Here is a 19,031-nt window from a genome sequence, read left to right as displayed (position 1 = left end):
CATCGTTCCACTCGGATATCTAACCCTCCTCCTTAAAAATTCCATCGTGGTATAATCCGGGGATGTTTTTTCTCTCTCTCTCTTTTAGACATTTTAGTTGAGTAGGATACTATATTATAAGGTCGGTGTCTCAAAGTTTCACAACGATATACTATTTATCCCTAAAAGTTATAATAATCGCCTGGTGTCAATATGACGAGTATGACCCCTGCAAGGAAAGGTAATTTGACATCTGAAGACAGAGTGATGCTACAAGTGGCTGCTGCAGGTAGGCCTACTGGACATCACTTTTATTTTTATTCTGTTTTTGCTCTTACAGTATATGCTATCTTAATGCTAGAAGAATCTAGGAACAAACTTTCTATACAACTTTATACAGGTTATAAATTTTAGTTATTTTTTTAATTAGTTGGATGTTTTATTAGGCTATTAATTTGTTCAGAGGAACTGTTGTTAAGAAGTATATCTTGAGTATCAAATCAGCATTATGATTTATGAATCACTCTAATATAAGTATGTGTGGATTTTTTTTTTTTTGTAAGTCCCCCTTTTTTTGTAAGTCGCTTTGGATAAAAGCGTCTGCTAAATGATTAAATGTAAATGTAAATGTGGATGTATATATATATATATATATATATATATATATATATATATATATATATATATATATATATATATATATATATTCCAAACAGTTAATTTAAATTGATATACTTCACAATACACTGTAAAAAAACAACAACAACAAAAAAAAAAAACAGGTCTCAAATTGAAAATTTTCGAGTGACTGATCACATGTATTTTTTTCAGTTGGCCAAATTGAATTTCTGTGAATAAAATTGCATCAATTCACAGAACTTCAATTTGGCCAACTGAAAAATTTAGATGTGATCAGTCACTAGAAAATTGTCTATTGTAAACATGAATTTTTATTTACAGTGTATTAATGTTTTACTGTATTATTTAAGCAAATAAATGCAGCCTTGGTGAGCATAAGAGACGTCTTTCAAAAACATTACAAAAATCTTACCAACCCCAAACTTGAACAGTATAGTGCAAGTGCCTGTCTCTTGCTAAACACACTTTTGGTGTAGTAGAGAGAAAGTGTGAGGTTTGGTGGTCAGCCTTTTTTATTTTTTATTTGAGTATTATAAGGATGTGTTCAAAAGCTATACTATTTATCCCTAAAATTATTAATAATAAGCGCCTGGTTCACATAAACCACTTTATCTATAAATTAACCAGTCAATTTTTTTAAAACAGCTTTTTAACTGTATTTTACTGAATCCTAGCAGTTAGGGTAGATAATAAAACTGTTGAAAATATTTTCATATACTTTAAAGGAATAGTTCACCCAAAAAGGAAAATTCCATCATCATTTAGTCACGCTCGAGTTGTTCCAAACCTGTATACATTTCTTTGTTCTGCTGAACACAAAGGAAGATATTTGGAAGAACGTCTGTAATCAAGCACTCTAAACTCTAGACTGTGTTCTCTTAAAAGGTGATGTGCAAGAGGCCACCCAACTGCTCAGCAATCCAAATGTGCATGTTAACTGTCTGGATGAGGTAAGAATATAAAGATGACAAATATGGATAGTAATTTACAGGCCATTAAGCACCCGTTATGGCTCATTGGGATTCACCAACTGGAACACAACAAAACATAAAATCAGACATAAGGTTGCTGGCCAAACACAACCCATACTTAATGTTATATTAATGTTTATGTTATTTAACTGTGGCCTTACTTACTTAAACACAGACCACACTGTGGTGTTATAGTTGTTTTCTGATGATTCAGCCCTTGAATAAGCACAGTGGCTGGTAAGCTGGTGAGGTGACAGCATATGTTCCGCATTGTAATTCAGGCATATGGCAGAGACTCTTGAGTAGCGGATATGGTACTTTAAGGAGGTAAGATTATACTTAAAGAGGTGTGATAATGGAGACATTCCACTAGATGTAACCTGCAGACAACCTAAAGGACTTGATGTCCTTTTGGGGCCAGAATGGTTAAACAGCCGTTGATAAGTGTTTCCCACCTGTCAAAATCAGATGTGCTGCTTGTGCACTGCCTCCAACGCAGTCTTTCAACTTCATCCAAGGAGCAGCAAAGATTATGACTCACTCTGCTCATGTCACTCAAGTGCCAGTTTTTTGTCAGAATCACCATACTGCAGACACATTTTCTGGATTTTCACAATTTGTGATAGGACTGAACAAGTCTAAATGTTGTTTGCTTTTGAGTCATGCAGATGAAAAGATTGATAAAAGCCATTTATAAAGTCTTATCCCTCATGTCAGTATGGTATGACCCCTCTCATGCATGCAGCATATAAAGGCAAAGCAGACATGTGCAGACTGCTGCTACAGCACGGAGCTGACAACTGTAATGAGCATGAGTATGGTTATACTGCCCTCATGTTCGCTGGCCTCTCAGGTAGACATGCTCATCTATAGTAACGCTAACAAGTTTCACTTTATCTAATGTTTATTAGCAAGGACATTTTTTACAGAATTTTTAGGGAAGTCATGGTATTAGGTTAGGCACAGAAAGCAGTCATGAATATTATCTATCTATATCTATATATATCTATATATATATCTCTCTCTCTCTCTCTCTCTCTCTCTCTCTCTCTCTCTCTCTCTCTCTCTCTCTATATATATATATATATATATATATATATATAGTGTATACTGTACACACACACACACACACACACACACACACACACACACACACACACACACACACACACACACACACACACACACACACACGTCTGGTTCACTATCTTTGTGGGGACTCTCCATGGACGTAATAGTTTTTATACCGTACATACTGTAAATTCTATCCCCCAACACTGCCCCTGCCCCTAAACCTACACATCACAGGAAACATTCTGCATTTTTACTTTCTCTACACTGTAAAAAATTATTTAGAAAAAAAGTTACCTGGTTGCCTTAAAATTTTTAGTTCATTGAAATTAAAATTTTGAGTCAATACAATGATTTTTTTATTTTTAGATTCGACAACCTTTATTAAAATATTATTAAAAGATTTTGTAAGCACATTGGGTATTGTGTGTGTTTTATTTCTGATGACGCAGGGAAACATGCCAAATAGTGCTATTTTCATGATTTATCAAATTTTTTATGTGGTTCAGATACTGTACAATAATATTTTGAGTTTCTATTTATTAAACTAATTTCCTTCATTGTATCAACTCAAATTTTTAATTTCAATAAACTCAACATTTTAAGGCAACCGGGTTACTTACTTTTTTAAGTTAAACCAACAAAAACCAACAAAACAAAATTACAGTGTAGAAAACTCATCCTGTCTGATTTAAAAGCCTTTTGAAAAGTGGGGACCGCTGGCTATTTTTAATAGAAAGTTCAAAAGAACAGCAATAATTTGAAATTAAAATCTTTCATTACAATTTAAATGTCTTTGCTGTTATTTTTAATCAATTTATTCCATCATTGCTGATAAAATTATTAATTTAGTGTATAGTGAAGAGTGTAGCATTTATTGAATATTCCCAGCTCATCTGAAATAATCCCACAGGTAATGCTGAAATTACAGAGATGATATTGGATGCTGGAGCAGAGACAGATCTGGTCAACTCAGTGGGACAGACTGCTGCTCAGATGGCTGCCTTTGTGGGTGAGAGTGTCATATATATGCACATTTACTACTTATTAATGAATAAATCACTTAAATTTTTTTTCTTTTTTCACCCTGTGCAGGTCAGCACGACTGTGTGACAGTGATCAACAATTTCTTTTCTCGTGCGAGGTTGGAATACTACACCAGACTCTAGGGCTCTGAGAGAGAACCTAAACTACCCCAAAAACAAGCAGGACCCCTACACAAAATCATCATAACTACTAACCTCAATCCTGTCAAGGTAGGAAGCGTCACATGCATTTTAATAACTGAGATTTTAAGCGCCACTCTCACACAAACCGAACAATGTTAGTAGAGCACAGCAATCTATGCTTTTATCTATGCTATGCTTCTATGCTTATAACACTGACCCATAAAAATACCATACAAGGTCACATGACTGAGGGACGCATCAGTTTGCACTAACCAACACCCCTCCTGTTTTTATTCCATCTAAATATATCCTTGTGATATTACAGAGCAACAACAGGCCATTTCAACACAGGCCTGGAATTCTGCATATCTGTTATTCTTGATAAACAAGTTTAAGTTTAAAACCCAACATGATATAAAACTGAATAAGAAAGCAAATTTCTACATTTTTACTTTAATACCATATTGAAATATATGCTATAGTGCTTAGAGGAACATATTGTCATTTAAAAAAAAAAAATACCATCAAAAGTTAGGTGTAGCTAAACACCTACGTGTTATCCTTTCAGTTTCATTACCATCTAAAAGGGACAACTGCAATACTTTTGTACAAAAATATATAGTTAGTGAACTTAAAGGGGGGGGTGAAACACTCAGTTTCAGTCAGTGTCATGTCAATCTTGAGTACCTATAGAGTAGCATATAGTGCAAGTGCCTGTCTCTTGCTAAACACACTTTTGGTGTAGTAGAGAGAAAGTGTGAGGTTTGGTGGTCAGCCTTTTTTATTTTTTATTTGAGTATTATAAGGATGTGTTCAAAAGCTATACTATTTATCCCTAAAATTATTAATAATAAGTGCCTGGTTCACATAAACCACTTTATCTATAAATTAACCAGTCAATTTTTTTAAAACAGCTTTTTAACTGTATTTTACTGAATCCTAGCAGTTAGGGTAGATAATAAAACTGTTGAAAATATTTTCATATACTTTAAAGGAATAGTTCACCCAAAAAGGAAAATTCCATCATCATTTAGTCACGCTCGAGTTGTTCCAAACCTGTATACATTTCTTTGTTCTGCTGAACACAAAGGAAGATATTTGGAAGAACGTCTGTAATCAAGCACTCTAAACTCTAGACTGTGTTCTCTTAAAAGGTGATGTGCAAGAGGCCACCCAACTGCTCAGCAATCCAAATGTGCATGTTAACTGTCTGGATGAGGTAAGAATATAAAGATGACAAATATGGGTATTGCAAATATTGCAAATACTGCATCCTGCATATCTCCGAAAAGTCTTTATTTTTTTTATAACTATATAAGAAAGATGCGCTGTTCCGAGTCTTTCCGAAAAAAGCCGAGCGGATGGGGGCGTATCGTGTGGGCGGAGCTAAATAATGACTTGGGCGCGCCGCTGTTATTGTGTTGAGTGCGTCGTAAAGCTGTGTCATCCCTAACAGCGGGAAAAAACTTTATTCAAAATAAAAAAATGGCTTTTAATCAGATACAGCCATACATCTATGATCCGGAATCAGACCCAGAGACTGAAGTTGAACAGGAGCAGCAGCAAAAACGACTAGAGCAGGACGTCTCCATGTGGTACAAGTTATACACTAACTATATAATATGCTAAGCGGCTTGTGTTATTTACATATTTATACTTTTGAAGGTGTACATGTGGGAAGTGCACTTCTTGCTAGACTACAATCAAACCGTTATTCCACGATTTTAACTTTAACGTCACGTTTTTAGAACACCATGTCAAGCGCGAGTGTTACAACGTGTGTGTGTGTGTGTGTGTGTGTGTGTGTTTACGCGTGGTTTGTGTAGACAATTGTAGTAAGCGGACTGGTTTTGCACGGCAGGCTAGTGTTTACATAGAAAGACACGGAATAGTAGCGCATTTGAATGAAGAAGCGTGCTTATTTAGTTCAACATATTTCCCCACTCTTTGTGTATTGTTGTTTGGAGTGCTTTTACAATACACAAACATAAAGTTACACATATAGTGGCCAGCTAAACAAATGTACACGCACTACACAATTGCATGCTCCATTGATCAATTAACTATACGTGATCATGTTTGGGCTACTTGATGAGCATAGGCAAAAACACAGACATTTGAATCAGTCTTACTCACAGCCTGCGGTTCTAACGTTGGGACCTTTATCGTTGGGACTGCTCCATTCTTCAGCATTAGGCGATCGGAAAATCCGGCGTCGAGCTGGGCCTTGTTTATGAAACAGTCGGCACCGAAATGCAGCGAACAGACATAAACATTCGCGCAACTCAGTTGCTGATCTGGAAAAGCAAATTCCATCCACTGTTGCATTAACGCGGGGTTTTTGGGGAATCTGTGCAGGACTGTCTTGGTCTGGCAACCAAAAACGCACTTTTTTGGTGACATTGGTAATTGTGCACATCACCTGTCCAGCGCATCCTACGAGCCAGCGCTTTGATGGGCGTAGCCTGTTACTTTCGCTCTCTCCCTCTCTCTCTCTCTCTCACGCGCTTCCGGTAGAATTGTCCGTAAGGCCCATACAAGGAAATTCCGCCCCCATTAACGTCAAGGGGACGCATGATCGCAAAAAACTTGCCGAAACTTATGACTAACCGGAAGTAGTATTTTTGACAAAGAAATACTCCCATCAAACGTCCACCTTAACTTTTGAAACTTTGTCTATGTTTAGTATGGGATTACATGTCTTTAACAGTGTAAAAAGATCAGTATGCATGAAACAGCCCCCCCCCCCCCCTTTAAAGCGACTATCGAAATAAAGTGTAACCCCATTTTTTTATTACACACATACAAAACAAACTCTGACAACCATACTAACATAACCACAGAGTGAGAGTTAGGGTTACTATGGCACCATCTGGTAAAAATTTTATTTTGGAAGCCTTGCTAACAGAATGAAAGCCTATTAACCAAGATTGCATCATTTTATAGTGAAATGGCCCTGGACCAAAATTGCAGTTTTAAAGGGGTGGTTCTGTGGTGTTTTTCTAGGCTTGGTTGTGTTTATGGGGCGCAGTCTTAATACTTTTTAAAAACGGCGTATTTTTCTTATATTTTACCTTTATTCCACACCGCTGTCTCCACTGTCCTTTGAACGGCTTGTCTGCTTCCTGCTTTTATGAATTGGTTAGATGGCCAAATGTAGTTTCATGTATTTTTATTGACTGAAGTGCCAAGCACAGGTTGCAGGAAACGCCACGCTCTTACCATTACGGGCAGAAGTCACATTAGCGGTGTAAAAAATGGCGTCAATATTGCCATACCAATTTGAGCCTGAATCAGACCCAGATAGCGGGGATGAAGGTAAAGCAGAACCTCTGCATGCAAGGCTTTTAATGGATGTTAGTGAATGGTAAGCATTTTCGTATTTCAAGTATTTTTGTAGTGTCACTGTCACTGTTGTTAGTTATCCTTTCATACTCTGGTTAAAGTTTTACTGTATCCGAATGAGTTGTAGCTTGTTTGTAAAGGTAGTGTTTTATTTGTAGCATGAACATCTTGTTTATATAATATATTTTATATAAATAAACAATGTTCGCGGGTGTGATTACATATAAGTTTGTAGGTGTTTGCAGCTGTTTGTTGGAGAAGTATGAAACAATTTAGTTATGCCTAGCGTAGCCTTTGTTGGTCCTGATGCAACCAAAACACAAACTACACATTTAAAAGTACTTACAGGTTTAGGCCCATAAACAGCAGCTTCTGTCTTTAATGTGGGAACTGCTTCATCTTTTAGTATGAGCCTTTGAGCAAATCCAGTATTGAACTTGTGAAGATTCTTGAAGCTGTCTTCTGTGAAATGTGCAGCACAGATGGCTAAATTTGCTTTGTAATCATCAGGAACTAAATTAAACACAAATTGTAACCATTGCTCCCAAAGTCCTGCATCCCGAGGAAGGCCGAACACAGGAGTCGTGCACTTGGGGTGAAAATAACTTTGTTTCTATGGCATGTCTACAACACTCTACTACTGCAACAGCTCTCTCTTCCGTAATGACTGCGTCGTGTCCTCGTCCACTTTGTTGCGTGTTCGTGGGGGCAGTGTTTATGTTAAAGGGTTAGTTCACCCAAAAATGAAATTGATGTCATTAATGACTCACCCTAATGTCGTTCCTCACCCGTAAGACCTGTTCATTTTCAGAACACAGTTTAAGATATTTTATTTTTTAGTCCCAGAGCAAATGCAGTCTATGCACACTTTACTGCCCATGTCCAGAAAGCTAATAAATGAATCAGTGAATTGATCAATGATTCGGATTGCCAATTTCATGTGATTTCAGCAGTTTGACACGTGATCCAAACTGCTGAAATCACGTGACATTGGCGATCCGAATCATTGATCAATTCACTGATTCATGACCGTTTGATTCTTTTTTCGAAGGAACACGGAAGAGAAAACAATGCTGAATAAAGTTGTAGTTTTTGATATTTTTGGACCAAAATGTATTTTCTAATCAACCCACTGATGTCACATATGGACTACTTTGATGATGTTTTTATTAGCTTTCTGGACATGGACAGTACAGTGTGCATATAATGCATATGCTCTGGGACTAAAATATCAAATATCTTAAAATGTGTTCTGAAGATGAACGGAGGTCTTACGGGTGGAACGACATTAGGTTGAGTCATTAATGACATAAATTTCATTTTTTGGGTGAACTAACCCTTTAATAGTAAGGGTTTATGATGTCACTAACCCGGAAAAGAAGCTTGTTGTAGTCCAAACCAGCTGATTTTGTAGGCAATAAACTGCCATAACTTTACAAGACAATATCTCCGTTTGCATTGAACTTTCAGCGCTGTAACTTTGCAGATACTGTTTATGCTCAAGCAGCAACATTACACACTAACTAAAGTTAAAAAAGTGAAATGGCCTGCAACCACCTCTTTAATGGGTTTCAAAGTGGACATTTTTGTCCAAACAGTGCTTAGAGGAACTATTTTGTGTACCTAGTGCAAAATAAACATTTTTAAAGGAAATGGGGGTGAAATAGTAATAAAAATACATACCTGTGCCAAAATGCAGGCCTATGTTAGCTTTAACACAGGCAAAATGGGAGGAAAAATAAATAATAATAAAAAAGCACTGAGAAAGACAACAATGTCCATATGAATGCACAAGGGTTATTAGCTGCTTTGCCAAGTTGAAAGTTGGTAAGGAGAGTTGATAACGTGACCTAAGTATTGAGGGTAGCGATTGAAAAAAGAGGGGGAAAAAACTTGAATGGGTGCAGAGTAGTTTAAATCACAGTTGGTCTAGTATAGAATTGTGTGTGTGCTTTGTGGAAGCTATCAGATGGCATCTGTGCGCTATGCTATCTCAGCTGTCTCACATCCAGTGATTTCTGATGAGTAAGGTGTCTTAGCGCCGGACTCAGCAGGGTTCAGTTACAGAATCATGTAGTGTGAGAACGTTTCCTTCATGAAACTCGCATTGTAAGTAAGGCTAGTGTCTCTCTGCTATATTCACTTCCCATATTTTAGGGTATATTTTTCCATCATGCTTTTTCAGATGGTGATGCTAGTGAAGGAGAACCCCTTATTGGTGGACGTGGTTGCCCTGGAGAAGTGCTACCGTGTGATGGATCTGCTCTGCGAGCAATGCGTGAAACAGAAGGACATGAATGAGGTTCTGGCCATGAAAATGCACTACATCAGCTGCGTACTGCGGAAGTGTCTGGCCTTCCTGCAGGAATGCGACCACAAACTGGAATCCCTTTTGAAGAGGTGACACCATCATTATGGTCCTTGCATCTTCGAAGGTCTTGGAAATGGAGTCTCAAAAATTATATCTTTTTTCTTCTGCCTCAGACTTCTGAAAGGAAGAGATGGTGATGGCTTCCCTCAGTACCAGGAGAAATTCATCCGTGATTGTATCCGGAAGTTTCCCTATTGTGAGGCAACCCTTCTGCAGCAGCTGGTCCAAAGCATAGCACCTGTGGAAATTGTCAGTAAACTTTTCTGCCATAAAAACAAGCATCTTTAATAATAAATATTTATTTTACATATCATTTTATATATATATATATATATATATATATATATATATATATATATATATATATATATACTGTATATAAAATTATTTATAACATTTAATAATAATAATATCATTATTTATAACATTGAATTATATTAAATAATGAATCACTATGTTTTTATATCTTATTACTGTATATACACTACCGCACAAAAGTTTGGTGCATTGAAAAATAATAATAACAATAATACTTTTATTCAGCAAGGACGCATTTAATTGATCAAAAGTGACAGTAAAGACATTCATAATGTTACTAAAGATTTCAAGATTTTTCACAAAAATATTTACCAGTACAGCTAATTTCAATATTGATAATAATAAATGTTTCTTGAGCACAGAATAAGCATATTAAAATTATTTCTGAAGGCTCATGACACTGAAGACTGAAGTAATGATGCTGAAAATTCAGCTTTAACATCTATGAAAAAATGAAAAATGTGTATAAAAATGTGTCAACATTATGTGTCACAACCTCACTCTTGTTTCCAGGGGAACAACCCTACAGCCTTCTCGGTTCTGACCCAGGCACTGACAGGCCAGATGGTGCTTATGGACACAGAGTACTGTGCTACTTGTGGGGAGAGGGGTGCCGACATGAAATGCTCCTTCTGTAAAATGGTATTATATGTTTCCTCTTTCCTTGAGAAATCATAAAACATCATCAACATTTATTCAATTAATATTGACATTTTTTATGATTTTGCACCCAAATAATAATCTTACAAATGTTAACAAGAATGTATTGTACAGTTAATCAAATAATGACCATCTGCAAAGTACATAGGCCTAATAATTATTCTACGCTGATATTTAACATGTAGTTTCTGTTGAGGCAAACATAACTTTCCACATCCTGTGTCACCATTACCTTGGATTGAACCTATAGCTTTTGAATTAACAACACTATGAGAGTAAAAAAACATGCTTAGACAACATGCAGGAAAAAACCCTGCTGCCTGTGACGACACATTGATGTTTTTAGACACGAACCGATCGATATCTGTGAGAAACCGAACAGTATTAATGTTATTTTTTTACCTCTTATCCAGATGAATCTCATATAGTGTTCCCATCCATCATTACTTCCGTCTGGTAAGGTCAAACTGGCACGATCATTATAGTGTGATAGTTCGTAGATGCCTTATTCGGCCAATCCGCGCTGGCACTAATGAGGAATCTATATGTACCTCTATGATCGCGCCAGTTTGACTTTACCAGATGGAAGTAATAGCGGATGGGAACACTAGATAAGATTCGTCTGGATATGTAAAAAAATAAAAAATAAAAAATAATACTGTTCGGTTTCTCACAGAAACCGATCGGCTCGTGTCTTAAGACATCAATGTGTCATCACGGGCAGCAGGGTTTTTGTGCATGTTGTCTAAGCATGTTTTTTTACATGTTTGTTGCCCATTCACATGCATTATGACTGGCAGACTGCAACGGTTGAAACTAAAAATCTTCATTTGTGTTCTACTGAAGAAACAAAGACATCTACATCTTAGATGCACTGGGGATAAGCAGATAAACATCACATTTTCATTTTTGGGTGAACTAATCCTTTAACAGCCCATTGTTTTGGATTCTTAAGGAAACTCTCTTGTCAAAATGATGAGTGTTCCTGAAACCAGTTTTCCAGTAATGGGCTCATCTCTTTGCAGGTGGTCTACTGTGGGCAGACATGTCAGAGGCTGCACTGGTTCACCCATAAGAGGCAGTGCAAAACCCATGTGCAACAAAGAGATGCTCAATTCAACAGCCAACCAAAACTGAGAGAACTCTCTAGCAATGGTACGTTTAGCTAGCCTAGAAATCTAGACGCACCCTAGCGGCAGCAAATCTAATCTGCCCGCGAGTGTCGTCTAGCAACTCTCAATACCCTTCTGAGCTGTATTCCCCTAACTCTTGCTGGGCCAATCACATCGTGTATAGAGTCGGTGGGCGGGGCCATAATGACGATGGCCGAGTTGCGTTTGCGTGCTTCTAGTAAACACAGAAACTGGCGAACGGCGGTCTTTCGAATCAGCTTTGACCGCGACTCTGGAAGACTTGGAGTTGAGCTTTTCTCTGAGAAAAGAATAAAGAACGGCACTGAAATCATTCTTAAAAAGGGAAGATGTGTTTGGAGATTTGCCGACCAGATACGGCGAATGTTTAATCTATCAACAAGCTCTGCTTCACCTGCGTTGCTCTGAATGGTTGTGTACCGTATCCTATCGCGTGCTGAGGGAGTTTGAAAGACAACCGTTTATCCCGCCCCTCGGATTGCCCTGTCAATGGTGAGTTTCCAGACCAAACATCTTGATGTGGGTCTGGCTTGTCAAGCTAACGTTCAGCCACTTTAGAATATAGCACACCAGTGGTAAGTAGGTCAGAATTGTTTGATTTGCTTTAGTTAGATCTTACTGAATCTTTCCTGTGCATTTGGTCATGACATTAAACGGGCCATTCACACAGAATGTGTTTTTGCTTGTTTTAACATCATGTCAAGCGCAAAGCGCTGCAAAAGACAAGAAACACATGCGGTCAAACATGTCCATATACATGGTTCCGACATGAAACCCAAACCAAATGCTGATTGGTTTTTCCAACGCTGTGGCACCAGCCAATCAGAAGTGCTTCCTAATCCACGTGACCATATACAGCTCTGGAAAAAATTAAGAGACCACTTAACATTGATTTCTCTCTTTTTTTTTTAGAGCTGTATATTGTACCCTAGCATGCTGCGATTATGAAAGCTTCTGTTATCCCTGCTCTTCTCCAGCACCATCTGTAGAAATCTGCTACGGGGGGTTCAGCCAGTCCTTTTGCTTGTTATTTATCATTCATCAGCTGGAAAAAAGACACGCCGAAGAAAGCGATTCCCACTATTTTGTTTCTCTGTGCCGTTATCGTTAGTTGTGGTGTGGACTCAGCTATTCTATGCATTGTATAGGACACTCAAACCATGATTCAGAAGTGTTGGATTGTACTCATTCGGGGTTGTGTAGATACCGCACAGAAGACAGACAGCACATGTAGGGTGCATGAAAACGACTAACAAAGGGACATCTTATTCGGACATCTGTTCTTAAAAGACAAATAGGTACTGTAATTTTTGGCCCTCCAGTGGTTAAACAAAACTGCATGCATTTTGTGGAAATACTTTTAGTTGTGCTTCGGCTTTGGGTGACTGACCCGTCACAGTAGATAATGCTTTACAATAAACTCTGTTAAGAGAGCTACATGGCAATTCATCTGTTCATTAAAATATCTTACCTATTGAGTAGCTAATAAAAACACCATCTCTGCGTCGCTTTTACACCATTTCAAATCCCTCAGTTCTCACCATCTCTGAAAAGCCAAGCCAGTGTTGTGTGTTTTTTTTTTTTGCAAGTAGGCTCTCCTCTGCGCAACTTTTTTTTTAAACGGATGATTCCACGGAGATTTGGGATTTTGCGTGGTCCATGTCAACCTTTCTCGCTCGTTGTGACAATTCACCTATGCCGCTCCCACACCATACACATGCAAAAAAGTAGCCAGAGAAACTTTTCTCCATTTTACGGATATGATGAGACACGCATGGATGAGTGACATACATGATTTCCCAAGAAAGCCACCCCGCCCGGTGTAAAATATAAACACTCATAATAGGCTAGTAAATCAGGGAAAGACAAAAACACATTTTGGAAGAAGGATTGATGATGTACACTCTAAAAAATGCTGGGTTAATAACAACCCAACCCACCTGGGTTGAAAAATAACAAGCATGGCAATTGGGTTGATTTAAGCAAACATTTAACACAACCGCTGGGTTAAAACAACCCAATTGCTGGGTTTGTCTATTTTCAATCCAACTTGTTTTTAATTTGTCATTTTGAACAAAACAAAAAAGTCAGACCCCTTTTTATTATAAATAAAATAAAAAACATTGGTGTAAAAACAATTTTCACTCAGAAATTGCTTGTACAAAATAAATGTAAAGTTTTGAAGTAGAAAACCTGAAATAGAATTTTCTGTGAAACATACTGTAAATAATCACTGATTTATTTAGTGTAGCTTTCCTATTTTTGCTGGTTTCATAAGATTTTACATAATTTGCTTTTAAAATATGCCTTTCTGTAGTTCATATTGTTGAAATACCATGGAAGTCAGGCCCATCAACTGTTTGGTTACTGACGTTCTTCAAAATATGTTTTTGTGTGGACTATCCCTTTAATTCAATAGTTTTGCCACGAGAGGGCAGCACCCATCCTCTGAAGATCAAGCGTGTATTCAAATTTAACATCAATATACTATTTATTTCTTAGAATGCGCAGTATAATATCATACATGCTTTAATCTAGCAGATTAACAGTGTTTATTACTAACACAAAGTTCTTTTAGGTGAAATATTCATCATAATAATGATGACCAAGTTATTTTTGTCAGTTTAAAAAAAAAAAAATGAATTTGCAGCATCATTTGTCATCATTAATCAGTACATACCAACATATTCTCCCCCCCAAAAAATTGGGGAAAACTTCCAGTTTAATCTGCAGTATGGAAAATATACCGTGAGTTTTGTGCGAGCAGGGATCTCCTCCGTGGACTTTCCCACACTTGGTCCTGTTGCACACCTCCTAAGGCACTCGCTCAGAATTCTATAGACGGCTCTGTCTGTTCCTGAGCGCTTTGTTCCCAGTCTCCACATCCCCTCATCCCAAGGGACTATCTCACCCTGTGGGCCAAACGAGGGTCTATTTAGCACACGCTTGTCATGTCGCATGTCAATATACCCATAACTCAGTGGCGTAACCTCTCCGTTTCCCCTGAGATTCATCCCTCTCCTGTCTCCATCTATGAGCATGTCACAGTCATTACAGGTGCATGAAAGGACTATCTCAAATATCCGGTTTTCATATGCAGAAATTAGCGAATGCCGCATCGTATCGCATGACTTTGATATTCCTCTTTCAGGCCCCGAGGTTGCATATTCAGTGATCCCCAATAAACCCCCCCTTACCAATATGACTAACAGTGCTTTTTAGGTAATAAGAGATCATTTTGACTGCAGTAGCTTTTGAAATACATTTTTTTAAAATCCTGCACCATATTAAAGTGTTTTTCATCCAAATCAAAGAAGTGTACCTGTGGGCAAGTGCAATGAATTAATCGTAAATGTCTGAGGAGAGGGTGAAACTAGACACTTTTGGGGGAGCCACACATTTTCGGTGGAAGAAAGTGAGCATTGGGCTTTTGTGTTTCCTCCATGTCATTTGTGTTATGCACATTCATTTGGTGAGCTCATCGAAGGCACCTGTTTAGATAATTTTGGGGTAAAATAATCCAGGGCTATCCTGTTTCATGGGTTTTGTCATGCATGCCCATACTTTACAGCACTCGCTGGAGCTGAATGCATCAGGTTCACATGTAGAGGATCTAAATGCTTGAAAACTCACACCTCTCCTTTAAAGAGAGCAACATCCTCAGCACAGTATCTCTGTTCGAGAGGGTTGCAGTATAGAGTTTGCTCTGTTAATCTTTCATTCATTTGCATGGAAGGAATGTATCTTTTGTAGTGCACAATGATGTTTCCTATTTTCTGAAACTATCACTAGAATAAAAGACCAAGAAAAAAATACATGCTGCTAATTAAGTTATTCATTGTCAAAATGTAAGAATGAAATAAATCAACCTGCAACATATGGAAATTCAACCAAATGTAATTCAAGAAAATCCATCAATTTTCCAAACCACTCGTCCTCAGGGGCCATGGGAATTCAAGAAAATGTTATCCAAAATTGATCTTTGTTTAAAAAACATATATAATAATAATCAATTATATTTTTAGTGTATGGAGTGAATTGTCCAAATTTCTGAATGTTCAAAGAAATTATTATTATTATTATTTTCAAATACTGTCTTAGAAAAATTGTAAACTGGATTTGTTTTTATACGTTTAGGCTAATATAATTATATTATTGGTTGAAAGTAATATTTAAAATTCAGACTGAATAGATCCTGAGAGTAAAAACTACACTTTTTTCACAGTAAGGGGGTTTTCATTTGTTGTGTTACTTTCGTTTAGTTTGGCAGTTTTAGACCAAATGCAATGTATAAATTAATTCTGATGTGTTTCATTAGCCATACATTTAAAGATGAATAAATGTTAATTATTAATAAATGCCTAGATATAATATTTAGTATTTTCTTTTTTTCAATTTATCGGTAACACTTTACAATAAGGTTTCTACTTTGGTTAACATTAACTATAAGAATTAACAATCCTTCTATAGCATTTATCAATCATGTTAATTTTAATATTTAAAAGCATTTTGTTTCATTTGTTAGCATTAGTTAATGCACTGTGAACTAACATGAACAACGAACAGATGTGTATTAAGTTAACTAACATTAGCAAAGATTAATAAATAGCCCTACTGTAACAAATGTATTGCTCATTGTTTGTTCATTATAGTGAACTAATGCGACCATATTATTAAGTGTTAATGATTTATTTAATACATTTATTTCGTGTCATGTTTCTACGTCGATTTGCTGGTGCAGATGTTGCTGTATGTGGGCGTGCTGCCTGCGGCGCGAGGACACGCCCATTTCCAGCACACTTCAATATTTCAGTCGCTGCTGCTGTTCAGAGAATGGGCGGGTATATAAACACACGCGTGTAAACAGGTATAATCATTCTCTGAATTTCCACAGAGACACTGAACCGAACTGCTTTGCAATGCCCAGGAACACATGCGAATACCAGCTGCTGTTTCTGCTCTGTTTTCTGATGAAAAGCTGTCATGCTTTCAAAAATGATGCCACTGAAGAGTTTTATGGGCACATTGTCGCATCATCTCACGAGACTCCGAACAACGCCTCCTTAAATCGAGCACGCAACGGAGGAAGACGAGCGGAGAACCGAGATCAAAACGGTAAGTAGCCTACTGTATTAAGTGTTTACTCTTGTGTTTATGACATACTTTTATAAAGTCCATTTATAATAATGTTACAATATACAAATCTTCCAAATACATAATATTATAACATAATAATATAGCAGCTCACGTTAATATTCTGTTATATATTTTCATATTAACTAGTCATATTTTGCATCTATCTATCTATCTATCTATCTATCTATCTATCTATCTATCTATCTATCTATCTATCTATCCATCCATCCATCCATCCATCCATCCATCCATCCATCCATCCATCCATCCATCTCTGTCCGTCCGTCTCTTTAACATTAAAACTGTGCTCTATCTATCTATCTATCTATCTATCTATCTATCTATCTATCTATCTATCTATCTATCTATCTATCTATCTATCTATCTATCTATCTATATTTAACAGTCAAACTTTGCTCTGTCTGTCTGTCCGTCCGTGCGTCCATCCTTCTCTTTAACCTTCAAACCTTAATAAAGCTTTTAAAACTCTTTTAAACTTCCAGACAAGGCTATTTTATTACCGTAGTAGTTGCTTTTATTATGTATCATGTAAAATGTTCTCATAATGCTTATTGCATCCATTGGTTTCTAAAGCATGAAATTTCCTTTGCAGAACAGCACCAGGTCGGATGCAGGGAGCTGAGGTCCACTAAATACATATCTGACGGCCAGTGCACAAGCCTGAATCCCGTGAAGGAGTTAGTGTGTGCCGGAGAATGTCTGCCCACCCACCTGCTGCCCAACTGGATCGGCAGAGGTCACTACTGGAGCAGACGGGATGCCCAGGAGTGGCGCTGCGTCACTGACCGCACACGCACCCAGCGCATTAAACTCCAGTGCCAGGACGGCAGCACGCGCACCTACAAGATCACCGCTGTCACATCCTGCACATGCAAGAGATACACACGCCAACAAAACGAGTCCTCTCATGCACCTCAGAGTCCCTCAAAGGACCATCCGCTGCAGAACCCCAAGAAGAGAAAAAGCAAAAATAAAAATTCAAAGCTTAATTCTAAAAATGAATAGAGCCTCACATTTATTGAGAATGTGCCATACTGTTGTAAATGTGACCAACACAACCCTGCTCATGGAAGGAAAGGGACTATGAACTACAGTGATATTGACTTGGATTGCAATGATGTACAGCCGTTTTCTTACTATTTTCAGATGTGGAATCTTTTATGACCGTGCATAAATGTATGCATATGTGTGTGTATGCACTTTTTGAGTGTAACATGGTTTATGTTTTGTACAATGATTACAGCAATTATGTATACGACTACATTTGACAACAGTTGTGGAAAAACTGAATCATAACTATAACTATGTAAATATTTGCATTTCATATATAGTAGTTTTTTAATAGAATTACATCTATTTTTATATAATAGTTGTTTTATGAATATTGACATTTACACAGTTAAATAGCTACACAATTATACAATAAATTAAGTAGTTAACACATGCTTGTTTGTATTCTTTTGAAGTGAAGACCACTGATTGTAGCTAAAGGCAATGTTGTAGAATTACACGGAATTCAGTCAGAAACTATGTAACAAATAAGGAATTAGTTCAAGAAGCGAGTTCTCTCTCACTGTGTTCGTAACTCTACGCTGCATTGTTGTGAAGGGCTGCCCTCACCTGCAGGCACATCAGCTACTTTTTGGCGGCAACATGTTAAAGATGCTTCATTGTATCCCATATCCTTTCACTCTGCCATTCTGAAAGTCATGTTGCCGTCCCTGAGGTTATATTCCCAAGTTATGAATCAGATTCCTTGTGTTGTGAATCCAGGAATCCAGAGGAAGGTGACACTGCACAGGTTACATTGCAAGTCACTGGAGGATGACAAACGTTGTGAATCCTGCAGAAAAAGAATTTAGAGAGCAAAATAAAAAAAAGATGCATAAATAATACAAACTTTATATAATGTCTGCTTACCAGTTTTTTTATGCAATATGCATCAGAAGGTCAGCGAACAGACTGTGGGCGGTCCATTGGTGTGCCGAGACTAAAGCTGAGAAACTAATGCAGGTAATATCATGAGCCGAGCGGAAGACGTCTTTAACGGATGTCTGGCGTGTGTGTGTTGACAGGTGCGTCAGGGACGAGTGCTTTTCTCACAGCAAGTGCTGATTCGCCATCTCTATAATTATCCCTGACAACAGATTCGCCTCAAGAGAGCTTGAGATGCAAGGACCACCTGCTGTTATTTATAAGC

General features: G+C 37.5%; 2 protein-coding genes and 1 long non-coding RNA gene across 3 annotated transcripts; 2 read left to right on the top strand and 1 right to left on the bottom strand.

Moving 5' to 3' along the window:
* Window positions 1-131: 131 nt before the first annotated feature.
* LOC137047758 (ankyrin repeat and MYND domain-containing protein 2-like) lies at window positions 132-11,886 on the top strand. Its single transcript, XM_067425616.1, is given in 9 exon segments — window positions 132-268; window positions 1,504-1,568; window positions 2,307-2,442; window positions 3,574-3,672; window positions 3,756-3,916; window positions 9,360-9,574; window positions 9,659-9,794; window positions 10,377-10,505; window positions 11,549-11,886. Coding segments are annotated over 9 exon segments (1,161 nt in total). The 5' UTR covers window positions 132-192; the 3' UTR covers window positions 11,693-11,886.
* LOC137047760 (uncharacterized) lies at window positions 9,478-18,755 on the bottom strand. The gene is made up of 4 exons (XR_010899241.1): window positions 18,452-18,755; window positions 14,422-14,586; window positions 10,360-10,526; window positions 9,478-9,783 (listed from the first exon to the last, which is right to left on the bottom strand). It is a non-coding gene; the product is annotated as an uncharacterized lncRNA (long non-coding RNA).
* sostdc1b (sclerostin domain containing 1b) lies at window positions 10,398-18,068 on the top strand. The gene is made up of 3 exons (XM_067425617.1): window positions 10,398-10,505; window positions 16,569-16,789; window positions 17,424-18,068. Exons 2-3 carry the CDS (start codon window positions 16,594-16,596, stop codon window positions 17,834-17,836), a joined length of 609 nt encoding a protein of 202 aa, XP_067281718.1. The 5' UTR covers window positions 10,398-10,505; window positions 16,569-16,593; the 3' UTR covers window positions 17,837-18,068.
* Window positions 18,756-19,031: the final 276 nt, after the last annotated feature.

This window comes from Pseudorasbora parva, chromosome 19 (genome assembly GCF_024679245.1).
Source record: "Pseudorasbora parva isolate DD20220531a chromosome 19, ASM2467924v1, whole genome shotgun sequence".
Classification (NCBI taxonomy): domain Eukaryota; kingdom Metazoa; phylum Chordata; class Actinopteri; order Cypriniformes; family Gobionidae; genus Pseudorasbora; species Pseudorasbora parva.
The sequence above is the reverse complement of the archived record's forward strand: the minus strand, read 5'-3'. Positions and strand labels throughout refer to the sequence as shown.

Bases quoted from the DNA above. Each gene is read 5' to 3' on its own strand.
- sostdc1b (XM_067425617.1), top strand. From the start codon at position 16,594: ATGCCCAGGAACACATGCGAATACCAGCTGCTGTTTCTGCTCTGTTTT. The intron at 16,790-17,423 runs GTAAGTAGCCTA...TTTCCTTTGCAG, and splicing joins GGAGAACCGAGATCAAAACG to AACAGCACCAGGTCGGATGC.